Genomic DNA, 12,500 nt, shown 5'->3' with positions numbered 1-12,500 from the left:
GGCTGTGTACACTCTGCTCTTTCCGTGCTTTGTCCCCCCCCCCCCCGACCCCCAGGTTTCTGCATGGCACACACGGTACACCATCAACCCACTTCTGGTAAAACCCCCAAAATCCAGGATCATTGTTCACCTCCACTGAATCGCTACTCTTTCATCCCACCTGTGAAACCAACTTCCACATTCTCTCCAATGTTATTCTTCCCTCCCAGGTCTTCAAGACAGCTGTTCACCACCATCTCAGATCATCCCCAATCCAAAACCATGATCTTTTCTACCCACGTTAACCCGCTCACCCCACCTCAATCTCCCATCCTTCCAAATTTCCAGTTTTCCTTCCTGATAGTTTCCTTCTGTATCAATCTTGTCCACCCCATGCATCCTCTCCTGCCCCCATTCCTCCCCACACCCATTGTTTGTCCAAGTCTGCCTCTATATTGGCCTTTAATTCTGCTGTTGTTGTTGTTGTTGTTGTTCTCTCTCATTCCTTTTGTCCTGTTGTGTCTTGAACCATTCAGTGGACTAATACCAACTCTTCCACGAGCCTCGGCTACGTATGTGAAAAAACAACTTTGTGTGCTGTTGATTTTGATAGCTCAAGGTCACATGAGGCAGGACAAACAGACTTTCTCGGGCTGCGTTGGAAGGTGTCTTGAACATTAACAATGGCTTCTTCTGAAACGCCTGGACGTCCGCTTTGAGGCCTGTCAATCACGCTCTCTGTTTCGATAAACTTGCGAAACCTCCTCCTAACGCTGGGTCGGGAGGAAGGGTCCTTGCCATATTGATGTCAGTAATTCCTCGAACAGTTGTCACCGATTTTGACTCTGCGAACCAGATAACACGTTGAACTTTGTCTTGCATAGTCGTCATTTTCATTTAGCTGTCGATCAATAGCAACTGGTCACTCAGATTGAGACCTGCAAAATACAGCAAAAAAAATTAGGTTGTTAAACAACAACAACAACACACAGAAAACTGCATCATTGCATTTAAAACCACATCATCAGCACTCCCGTCCTCTCCGGGCGGGAGTGCCGATGCTATAGTAAAATCAGTGAGGCAGAAAAGTCATTGAAGTGCTTCCTCCAAAACAAAAGGGTATGTTTGTGATAATCTCTTTAATCTAACATGACATTGAAAACCATTGGCTCTGTTACAGCCCAGGTAGTGGACAAAAAACATATATTAAAAGCCAATGTAAAGTCACTTAATATGGCATTGGGCCACTATGTGCAGCCAATATGGCCTGTGTGCACTGTGGCATCGGGTCCACCAGCATCTGGAATTCTGCAGAAGGATGTGGCACCATTCTTCCACAAGACAGTCAATCAACCCACACCTGTCTTATGGAGATGGAAAATGTTGTCTCAGGTATCACTCCTTAATATCCCATAAATGCTTGATTGGGTTCAGATTTGGTGACTGAAAAGGAAGTGCTCTGTGGATGGGGTCATTGTCACCCTGGAAGACACCCCTCCCGACAGGAAAGAAATGCTGCAATATTGGGTGAAGATGATCACTCAGTACCATGAAGTAGCGATTGCTATTGACCTTGCCTTCTAAGGGAATGACTGGACCCAAACCATGCCAGGAAAATGAGCCCACAACATTGCAGAACCACCAGAACCCTTCACTGTTGGACCCAAGCACTCGGCGTTGTGGAGTTCTTTAGGTTGGTGCCACACGTGCACTTGTCCGTTTGTTGAGAACATGACGAAGGACGATTCATCTGACCATATCACATTTTTCCACTGCAAGGTAGTCCATTGCCTGCGCTCTTTACACCGTTGGAGTCACAAATGTGGATTTCCGGCTGTGATGAGCGGTTTGTGTACTGCAACCCTTAGCGAACCATTTTTGATGAAAATGACTAATCGCGCCTCAGATTGAAATTTACAGTTAATTGATCTGCAGAAGTTCGCCTGCTTTTGCCTTGCACTTCATATTAATGCATGGATATCACAATCCTGGAGTATGCCCTCTGCCCACCATTTCCGTTTGCTGATGACGTCTTTCCCTCGGAGTTCCATGCCAACATCAGCTTTGACACCGTTAGCTCATGAATCAGCAAGTTGAGCTGTCTTTTGTCAATGAAGTTCCTGCCAAATGCACCCTAACAATCACCCCTCTTAAAAAGTCACTGAGCTCTCCTTTTGCAACAATGTTCGCCATACTTGTAGGCAACGAGGCCTGCGCAGCAATTTTGTGCATCACCCAAAGCATGCTGGGATGTTATTCCTTAATTAACACATTGGCCACACCTGTGTGGAAGCCGTTTGCTTTTAACATACTTGGTATCCCTCATTTACGTAGCGTTTCCATTTTTTTTGTCCACTACCTGTACATAAAAAGTATTGATGAGAAAATGAATACAGACCTTAACGCTATTCTTAATATGATCCAAGTCATAATGTCAGTAGTTGTAATATGTAATTTTCTTCTGTTCTACAGACAAGGAGAGCGGTGGAGCCAGGAATCCACATTCCACGGCACCCATAAATACCGCAAATTACTATGACAAAGTGGAGGAACTGAAAAAGCAGTTGAAATTTTACATCACTTCTAATAAATATCTGTTTAAGAAAGTTTCACTGTCCAACTGGAAAGACCTCATTGGCATCTCACGTAAACTCTTGAAAGTTTGTCAGTTTTTCAACCAGGCTGAGAAAACACAATACCCAGAAGGCAGCATATCCACAGACAAAGAAATCAACATGTACTTGAAACGAGTGGCATCCATTTACAAAAAGAAAACGAGTGAAGGAAAACCAAGGGATGGAAGAAATTTACATCTTCGACTGCATTTAAAATTGCATCCGGCTCTCCATTCAAACAAATACACGACCAGATCGAGGGACATTGCAATGATATTGAAGAAAATGTGCCCATCTTTGCAGTCTTTGCATCCCAAAAGTATTGTGAGCACAAATAATGAATCCAAAAAATATAGTGCAATACCTGATGACGAGAAACTCACAAACACCCAAACATATGATGGTCACAAACCAGTGACCTCAAAACCGAAACCTGCAAGAAATAAAGTGGAAAATCAATTAAACCACAGTGATCTACAGGGACGAAAGTCAGAGCCGAGTGCAGTGAAATATATCGAATTCAAAAAGATGGACAAGAACAACCTCAATACAACCTCATACGGTGGGAATAGTTTCTCTCCAACTGATGTGCCAAACATACAAATAGCGATCAACGTAACTGAGCAGGCAAACAAAACACTTCTGCAGCTTTATTGTGAATATCAAAGGAACCACAAGAATTACAAAGGGAACACAAAGAGTCAGTTGGTAAACAAAGAAATCAAATCCAGATGTTCAAATCGCTTTCTTTCACCTGAACTTTCACTCAAACCCAGAAAACATTTACGACTAATACGGCAAGTGAATAAACCAGTGACGCGACCGCCATTCACATCGAGGCAGATGCAAAAAGGTACGCCAGGACCATCGTCTTTGGTTTCGAGCCGATATCAACAACCAATTCCTTCCAACTTCAGAAAATCAAATGTTTTACAAGGCAATAATTTTCGGCCTTTTGCTAATATTCCACAGAGGAAAATGACACTTGCAAAAAATTCTCAACCTCGTGTAAGTGCAATGCCAAAAACCTTCACCAATGCTCCCATTTCAAAAAATTATCAGACTCGTAGGAGATTGCTCCCACAATCTTCCTCAACAATTACTCAGGTTCCTCGCAGGATATTCTCAAAAATTACCAAAAACGATCCCAGCAAAGCAGCCGCTCAAGCTCCTCAAAGAGAGATTCCAAAAATGACGACAACACCCTCAATTCAAAAAAAACGCACTCCTGCACGTGGAAGACCGCAATTTACAAGAAAGTTTCCTTTTCAAAGACCACTGATGAGTCCTGTCAATAAAATAGCAAACATTACTACAAATCCATCAATTCAAGAAAACAGAACTCCTGCACGTGGGACACCCAAATTTACGGGAAAGTTTCCTTTTCAAAGACCACCAATGGGTCCTGCCAAGGTGATACCAAAATTGATGACAAAGCCATCAATTCAAGAAAACAGAGCTCCTGCACGTGGGAGACCGAAATTTACGGGAAAGCTTCCTTTTCAAAGACCACCAATGGGTCCTGCCAAGGTGATACCAAAATTGACGACAAAGCCATCAATTCAAGAAAACAGAACTCCTGCACGTGGGAGACCGAAATTTACGGGAAAGTTTCCTTTTCAAAGACCACCAATGGGTCCTGCCAAGATAATACCAAAATTGATGACAAAGCCATCAATTCAAGAAAACAGAGCTCCTGCACGTGGGACACCCAAATTTACGGGAAAGTTTCCTTTTCAAAGACCACCAATGGGTCCTGCCAAGATAATACCAAAATTGATGACAAAGCCATCAATTCAAGAAAACAGAACTCCTGCACGTGGGACACCCAAATTTACGGGAAAGCTTCCTTTTCAAAGACCACCAATGGGTCCTGCCAAGATAATACCAAAATTGACGACAAAGCCATCAATTCAAGAAAACAGAGCTCCTGCACGTGGGAGACCGAAATTTATGGGAAAGCTTCCTTTTCAAAGACCACCAATGGGTCCTACCAAGGTGATACCAAAATTGACGACAAAGCCATCAATTCAAGAAAACAGAGTTCCTGCACGTGGGAGACCAGAATTTATGGGAAAGCTTCCTTTTCAAAGACCACCAATGGGTCCTACCAAGGTGATACCAAAATTGACGACAAAGCCATCAATTCAAGAAAACAGAGTTCCTGCACGTGGGAGACCGGAATTTATGGGAAAGCTTCCTTTTCAAAGACAACCAATGGGTCCTGCCAAGATAATACCAAAATTGACGACAAAGCCATCAATTCAAGAAAACAGAGCTCCTGCACGTGGGACACCGGAATTTACGGGAAAGTTTCCTTTTCAAAGACCATCAATGGGTCCTGCCAAGGTGATACCAAAATTGACGACAAAGCCATCAATTCAAGAAAACAGAGCTCCTGCACGTGGGAGACCGGAATTTACGGGAAAGCTTCCTTTTCAAAGACAACCAATAAGCTCTGCCAAGATAATACCAAAAATAACTACAAACCCACCATTTAGCATACCACCGAGAACCCCTGCACAAATCGTCCCAAAAACATCACAGAGTACTGAAAAAATAGTTCCATTTCCCCCAGAATCCACTCGACAGCAAGCACGACCACTTACATTCAAACGCCGAAATAATATTGGTTCATTTCAAAGTTCACCGAATCAACAAACAGAAGCTGCTGACTTTGGGAGTGGACCCAAGAAAGTTGAATATCTTGGAAAAGCCAATGAATCAATGAATACAATCAGAACAAGACCATCAGCCAAAGATGCTCCATTGCAACCACCTCTTCAAACAACTGAAATGAACAACATTCAGCCAATGAGCCAATCAGAAGAGAATGCTTTACCAGTAGTTCCATCCCAATCAATCGCTGTTCCTGCTCTTCTGAATGGAGAGCTAGTTACAAGTTCATTGTCACCTTCAAAAGTAAAGCTGCCATACCTTGATGGTCAAGAAGAGATGGTTTCACAAGATTCATTTTCAAGTGATTTAAGTAATGCAGAAGAAGCATCATCAACCAAATATTTGCTGTCTCAGATCAATAACCAGAAGGGAGGCAAAGACAATCAGAGCAATACTCCTGCAGGCAACATACACATTATTGAACAGCACAACATCAGAGGCAGTTCCATTATCCAGATAATCAATGAGAATTGTGGAGGTTTTGTGTCGAAGTCTCTCGATGAATTTCTGAACTGCTTGAAAGCCACAAAGCTCAATGATACACCAAATTTTAAGGATTTTGCAGCCAACCTGCATCACAAAGTACAAAAATCAAGACCCAATACACCTGCGGTTCCTCCTGCATTGATGAAAACACCAACACGTCAAGGACGCTTTCTCACCAAGAGGAATGTGGAACACGTAAGGAACAAGAGGTCAGCGACAACTTACAACCGAGGTAAATGGATAATTTTAGACTTTTCAATGAAAAGGACTGTCTACTTAGCTTCACATTATAGACATAAGATAATTCCTTTGCGTTTGAATAACAAAGGTACATTATTAATCGTTTACAAGATCATTGCCATGTAGTAGTGTCACAAAACCTATGGTTCTTAGATTGATTGATGGCCAAACAGCAGGTAGGTGTAGTCCAAACTTGCATTTATTTAAATGATAAAGTACAAGCGATACACAAAGCACACCAGCATGGCACTGTATACAGCAAAGCAACTGATGACTAACTGCTTCTCTGCTCCCTTCCCTTTATCATTAATATATCCTCAGTCCAAGACCATTTGTGAAAGCCCTTCCCTCTATGAACCTCTTGTAATTACCAAGTGGTTCCAGAAACAGAAGCTGCTAGAAATTGCTTCTTAACAAGAGATGGTTCATTATCTAGAAATAACTCGAAATTTCCCAAGCTCTCATGATCTTTCCACAATATAAAATCTAACCACAACATAATAACTTGTCACCTTTTTACTGTGCCCAACTTTTAGTTGGGCATGGTAAAAAGGTGACATTCCTGCTTGCCATGACACAGGTAAGCAAGAATTCTGTCCTGCTTTCCTGTGTCATGCCTCAACATGAACAGTGTTGTTTTTTTTTGTCCTCGTCCACAGTAACAATACATACAGGGTGTCCATGTACTCTTTGTGCAACTTTGAACTTTTATAACTTTCGATGTACACATGATAGAAACAAACTACAAACGGTGCATGAAAACATCATTCATCACGTTTTTTATTCAAAACAGTTCAAATTTTTAGGCTTCAACATAACTATCATTTTCGTAGTACATCGTTCAATCCGATTTTCCAACTTCTTGAAAACATTCTTCAGTTGCTGCAGAGTAATTGCATTTGTGGTCATAGCCCAAAGTTCATTCAAATAATGTGGATTTTACAAGTTCTGTTCTTGCGTTAGGCAGCTTGGCTGCTGGGTAGCTATCATTTCTTGGAAGCGAGGCTGTGCCACTGATGCTGTGCCCCTATACCAATACACCGGAACTCATTTCTCCGACCTCGGAAAAATGACAGGCTGAGTCAACTGCTCCTGGTGTTAATTCAGTGGCAAACGGAGCTCTAACTCAAGACCCTAAGATCCCAAGCCAGCCACCGGAACTGCAGATGTACACATCAGAGCCAGCCACCCGAAAAAAAACCAAGCAATTGGTTCATATCTACCGATCCACTAATCTGGGAAGACATCATTCAAGAACCGTCACACATTCGAAGCATGGTCTCGCTGATCCAAGGTGATATGTGAAAGATTTAATCATCGTTGTTCAGGAACCAAATGCGGTTGACTTTACCGCCGATGCAGAAGTTCCCTCATCAGAAAATCTCAACCCATCAAGAAACCCAAGGGAATTGTGGATTTAACAAGAACAATAACAACAACATTCATAACAACATGAACAAGACCAAAACGTGATCAATGATGCTTTCATATGCCATTTACGGTTTGCTTCCATCATGCGTACATGGAAGCATTGGGATGTGTACATCAAACGTTGTAAAATTTCATAGTTGCACAAGGACTTGATGGACACTCTGTATTATAAATATATACTATAAGAGCGACATAATTGTCTGTTTGTGTGTCGCCATTTTTATCAGAGTTCGCTGAACAGGTCTTGGTCAAACTTGTAGATGTTCGTGAGTGTGTTGGAGGGTGTTGTAGGCAACTTTATTATTTTTTTTTAAGTTACATTTTTTTTTTAATCGCTCTATAGTGCATGCCTAATGCATTTGTAGCTACATGAAAGACAGTACTAAATTATCCCTGACCCTATTCCTTAGTGGGTGTGGGGAAGTGTTTTGGGGTCTACAAAAAAAAAATGTGGAAAAAAAAGAAATTTGATTCCTTCAAAATGCCACTAAGATTAAAAGAGCACGAGACAACACCAGGTACCCCTTGCGGGTAACTTAGAAACAATATTTCCTGGAACCCATTTAGCAATGAAGGAATATACCTGGTGTCCACAAATTACTGTTCCAAATTCAAACCCTAATCAATAAATAAAAATGAAATTGTATACATGATGCTGTTCACTGCTTGCGAAAGAACATTTCTCAAAGTTTTATTGTCAAGATTTATCAACATCATCATCTGAATCAAAATGGACTTACGGAGACTGTGATTGAATAACTCACGAACATGTTCAACATCCTCACCGCTTGCGCTTGGCCGGCCTGCCCCTTTTCTCGGCAGGATGCTTCCAGTCTCCATTTTTTTTTTGTTTTGTGCCATTCACTAATCGTTTTTCTCGATGGTGGCTGCCGACCACAGGTCGTCCTGAAGCCTTGTTGAACCCGATTCGGACAAAACATGTTGGACTTTTTTAAAGAATGTTTAATTTTTTTTAGGTGATTCTTCACCATTTCGTTGTCCAAAAACGATATATAGCATGGTATTTCAAAAGTTGTGGACGGATTATGACAAAACTAGGTGGTCGAGTTGCGTAGGTGACGAGAACAAGTCGATTAGAGCGTGGAAAGGTCAGGATCCAGATCTGGCCTATCGGTGGTAACCAAAACTTAAACTATTCAGCCAGGTAGAGGTATGCGCTCTACCAAGCGCCGTTCTAATTGCCAATGTATTTTTGAATTGCTCGCTGCTAAATGCTCAGTCATATCAACTTGTTCTCAATAACAATGTTGCACTAACTTGATAAACGTTTCTTTTCTTTGTTTTCGCCGTGTAACTTATCCCACCCATACCATCTGGTAAGTTTAAATCTCCCGTAACCAAAATTCTGCCTTTCTTACTAGCTCTTCCTCTTGCCCCTGTGTTCTACTGATCACTTTACTGTTTACTATCTTTACACGTGCACTGGTACCCCATTATCAACTGAAACGTTTTGTTATATTTTACTTCACCAAATGACTATTTCTCCTTCCTTCTGATGTATCCTCCCCCTTCTTTAAACTTATAACCCTCTAAATTTTAATTTCCACTGGCGAGCCCGATCAATAAAAATTTGAAATAAATGATGACCACATCACTCCCCTTCTGTTCTTTTCATACCAAACCGTTATCTGCCATCTTCCACCTTAGTCTGACGGGGATGGTGCAGAGTTAGTGCACTTACTTTTGAGCTGTCTAGTCTGGGTTAACATCTCATTCTCACGATGAAACTGTCCAATTGGTTTTGTATCACAAATTACACCGTCCCTTGATTGTTCCATCTGACAGCATCAGTTCAAGAATAGAAAATATCCCACAGTGTCTTTTGCTCATAGAAGGCAAGTTATCATCTTAACCCCGAACAAACTCTAAATGTCTGCCACCTTCATTTGAATGTTAGGCCTGGACCAGCCGGTCGTGAAAGAATTTGGCCAAAAACGTTCCCTGGCTCACCCTACAAGTGGGAATACTTAGAGCTGGCCATTAAAGATGAAGTAACACGAGTATCCCAACCCTGAAAGTCATTTCTTTTCAACGTCTTCCTTTAAGCCACTCGTACTCTTTCTTTATTAGCACCTCTCATGCTTCTGAATGACCTCTCCTTCCCCGAGAGCATGTCCCATAAATCATTGAATCAAATCTTGCCTGCCAACTACACTGGCCAAGTCAAAGGAAAATATCAACTGCCCTACTTGCATATTCTGAAAATATGATTCTTTACCTCTTATTCCTTAACATCTACCCAACTACTTTTAACGTCTGCCCAACATTTGCTCTATGATGGATAATTACCAATTATTTCTCCTCTCATTTTTCTTGTACTATTTTATCTGTTCCTCAAGCAAGATACATCATTCCTGCCCCTTCCGAACACCTAACCAATCAGTGCTCTTTATCCTTATAACAATGTACACGAGCATACTGCATGGTTTCATTATCCATTGTTAACTGATTCCCTGGATGGGGCTTTGTTCTCTACCCTTATACCTAATCCCACCCTCTGCCCCTGGCTTCATCCCAGCTGCTCTCTATTCTGACTCTGCCCTTATCTTGAACCTGACCTTGCCCCTTACTACCCAAAGTATAGGGGTTTTTTTTGCTGAACTCCTTGTCTGATTTTTTTTTCATCTTAGAATTTCACCGAAAGCTCCTTTTCATGGTGCCAGGCTGCATTACCTTTGGAATACTTTCTCTACTCTGCTTGATTCATCTCCTTGTGTACCACAACAAAGGTAAAGTGATTACAACTTTAACCACAATGCACAAAATTATTTTTTACTGAAAGCAACATCACCACACCCCCCAGAAGTGAGGCAACTACTAGTGGTGATGCAACCACTACTACTACTACTACTACTACTACTACTACTACTACTACTACTACTACTACTACTACTACTACTAGAATGGCCCCAATTAATACCACTTTTTTTTCGAGTCGCCTGGGAAGGAAGTTTAGGCTCAAGTCGGCTGGCAAGGGTTGGTTTTGACGAAAGGTGGGAGAAACTTGTAATTTAAGGGTGGTGGTGATGACTTGCCAACTATTTGCAAAATAAATAGTGAGATCTTTGACATTCACCAACAACTAGTATTAGCAGATAGGTGCTCTGGTTGAACATCTTTTCAATGGATTGATGATGCGTCACCCCGCATGTGAAACAACAAACATGAAGGTGACAGTTTCATACCTGGAGCAAGATTCCAATCCAAATTAAATTGCTCAAAGGCGAGTATACACACCTCTGTGCTGTGCTGTCCTGCCAGCCTTCACCAATCCATCTCTAATACACCATAAAACTAGTCCTTTGTACAGGGAAATGTTAATGTGACCATCTTTTTACCAATGCACCAATTTCATTCTTTACTGCCAGGACAAGACAAATGCAACAACAACAGGTTCATAAGCAGGCAACCGGTGTATGGTGGCTGCAGTCCACAAGCCAATGGTGGGTCAAAGAACACAGCCCATACCACCACGTGATGTCATGCTGAAGTTACAGTTGTCATGGTAATTTCAAAGGACGTTGTGAACAATTCTCCTTCTGTGCAGTGAATTCAGTCAAATGATATCAAGGATGGATGTGAATATCTGGCATGCTGACAACAATGAGCCAAATTGAGCACATAGCAGTATATATATATATATATACCACATCTTGTGATATTGAGTGTCTTGAAGCCATCATTATCCCTGAATGATTTATGGATTGAGTCACAAAATTCATACAACGCAAAAACGACTATTTCTAAAATGTGGAGACTTCATTTACCGCTGTACGAGTTACACAGTTAATGAAGCACAAGAAAAGGCCTTGTGTTGGTGGTAGTGATGGATTGTGGGTAAAGGTGAGGGGGGGAGGGCAATAAATGATGAAGCAAAATAATGAAATAATCCTTACAATCTCACTTTCATCAATTACAAGTCCCCCTCATGCTGCCCCTTAATGGGACCATGCATTTCAACCTGATTTTATCCACATTATCCTTCCCCATTAGTTTGTGGGAGTCACCCCTCAATTTTTTGTCCTTTGTATTGCAAACTAGGTGGTCTTGCACTGTCTGTTTCTATTCCATCTCTTGTCTCCAAATAGTGGTCATTCTCTGATATATCTAGTCAGTGGCATCAGCACACACACAATGGAATATCCACACATTACATGATATGCAGAAATTCAAGGAGTAATTGGGTATGTTTGGAGGTTTGAGAATATCAAACATACCAAAAATACAAAACAGAATGGATGCTATCATAACTTACTGTCCCCAGAAAGGACATCTACTGTAATTTATTGTTGCATGTACTTGTAAATAAAACTTTCAGAACTTTTTCCTTGGTGGTGTCCACTTGAAAAAGTGTAGCGATATTCAGGGATATTGATGTGGATTTTTTTTATCCCACCCCGTTGTGATCGTTGAAGGATTCTACCTGGCCGATTGTGGAATCCTATTTGACTTCAGGCAGAGTTTAACGTTTGTCCGATTTGGTTATAAAATTCTGCATAAAACCCATTGACACTGATAACCGATGTCCACTTAAGTCCTTCCTTGTGAAACAATTTATTATTGTAATTATACACCATAAACTTCTCACCCTCGTACAATGAACTTAAGAATCCCCATTGATTGCAATATTATTTGGTTCTATTTCATTTATTCTTACTTTTCATTAACAGTTAGACCAACCCGATTCAATTCACTTCTACATTACATCAGAGAGTTTTATTCTAACTTGGTACTTGGTCAGTTCCAAGGAGGACAAGCCACTGAGATTCTATACTTCCTCAGGTACTTGCACTGAAACAATTTTACATTTCAAAGCATTTTATACTTTCATGGTAGAGTGGTGGGGGCTATCAACCCAGACTGCAGATGTGTCCTTTAGGCGAGAAGCCACTTCGTACATTTCGAGGCAAAGGTTCGCTGTTATCAGCTCAGGTCACACCGCTCCTGACCAAGACATTTATCAACATTTAGGGCAAAAGTCTCTTGGACAGAAAGGACAGCCAATTCAACTTATAGCATAAAACTTACATTTCTAAAACCCCATTTGTT

The 12,500-nt window shown here is 41.3% G+C and overlaps 1 protein-coding gene across 1 annotated transcript in view; it reads left to right on the top strand.

Moving 5' to 3' along the window:
* LOC147031323 (uncharacterized) overlaps positions 1-11,774 on the top strand; it is a 13,714-nt gene extending 1,940 nt beyond the window's left edge. The window contains 5 exon segments of the mRNA XM_085861688.1: positions 2,452-5,991; positions 10,082-10,180; positions 10,820-10,870; positions 10,873-10,931; positions 10,933-11,774. Of these exon segments, the coding sequence (XP_085717814.1) occupies positions 2,452-5,991; positions 10,082-10,180; positions 10,820-10,870; positions 10,873-10,931; positions 10,933-11,001 (3,818 nt within the window). The 3' untranslated portion in view covers positions 11,002-11,774.
* The last annotated feature ends 726 nt before the right edge of the window (positions 11,775-12,500 follow it).

The sequence above is a fragment of the Eptatretus burgeri genome, chromosome 2, assembly GCF_056783735.1.
Source record: "Eptatretus burgeri isolate ZD-2024b chromosome 2, Ebu_testis_v1, whole genome shotgun sequence".
Lineage (NCBI taxonomy): Eukaryota > Metazoa > Chordata > Myxini > Myxiniformes > Myxinidae > Eptatretus > Eptatretus burgeri.
This window is presented reverse-complemented; position numbering and strand designations above follow the sequence as displayed.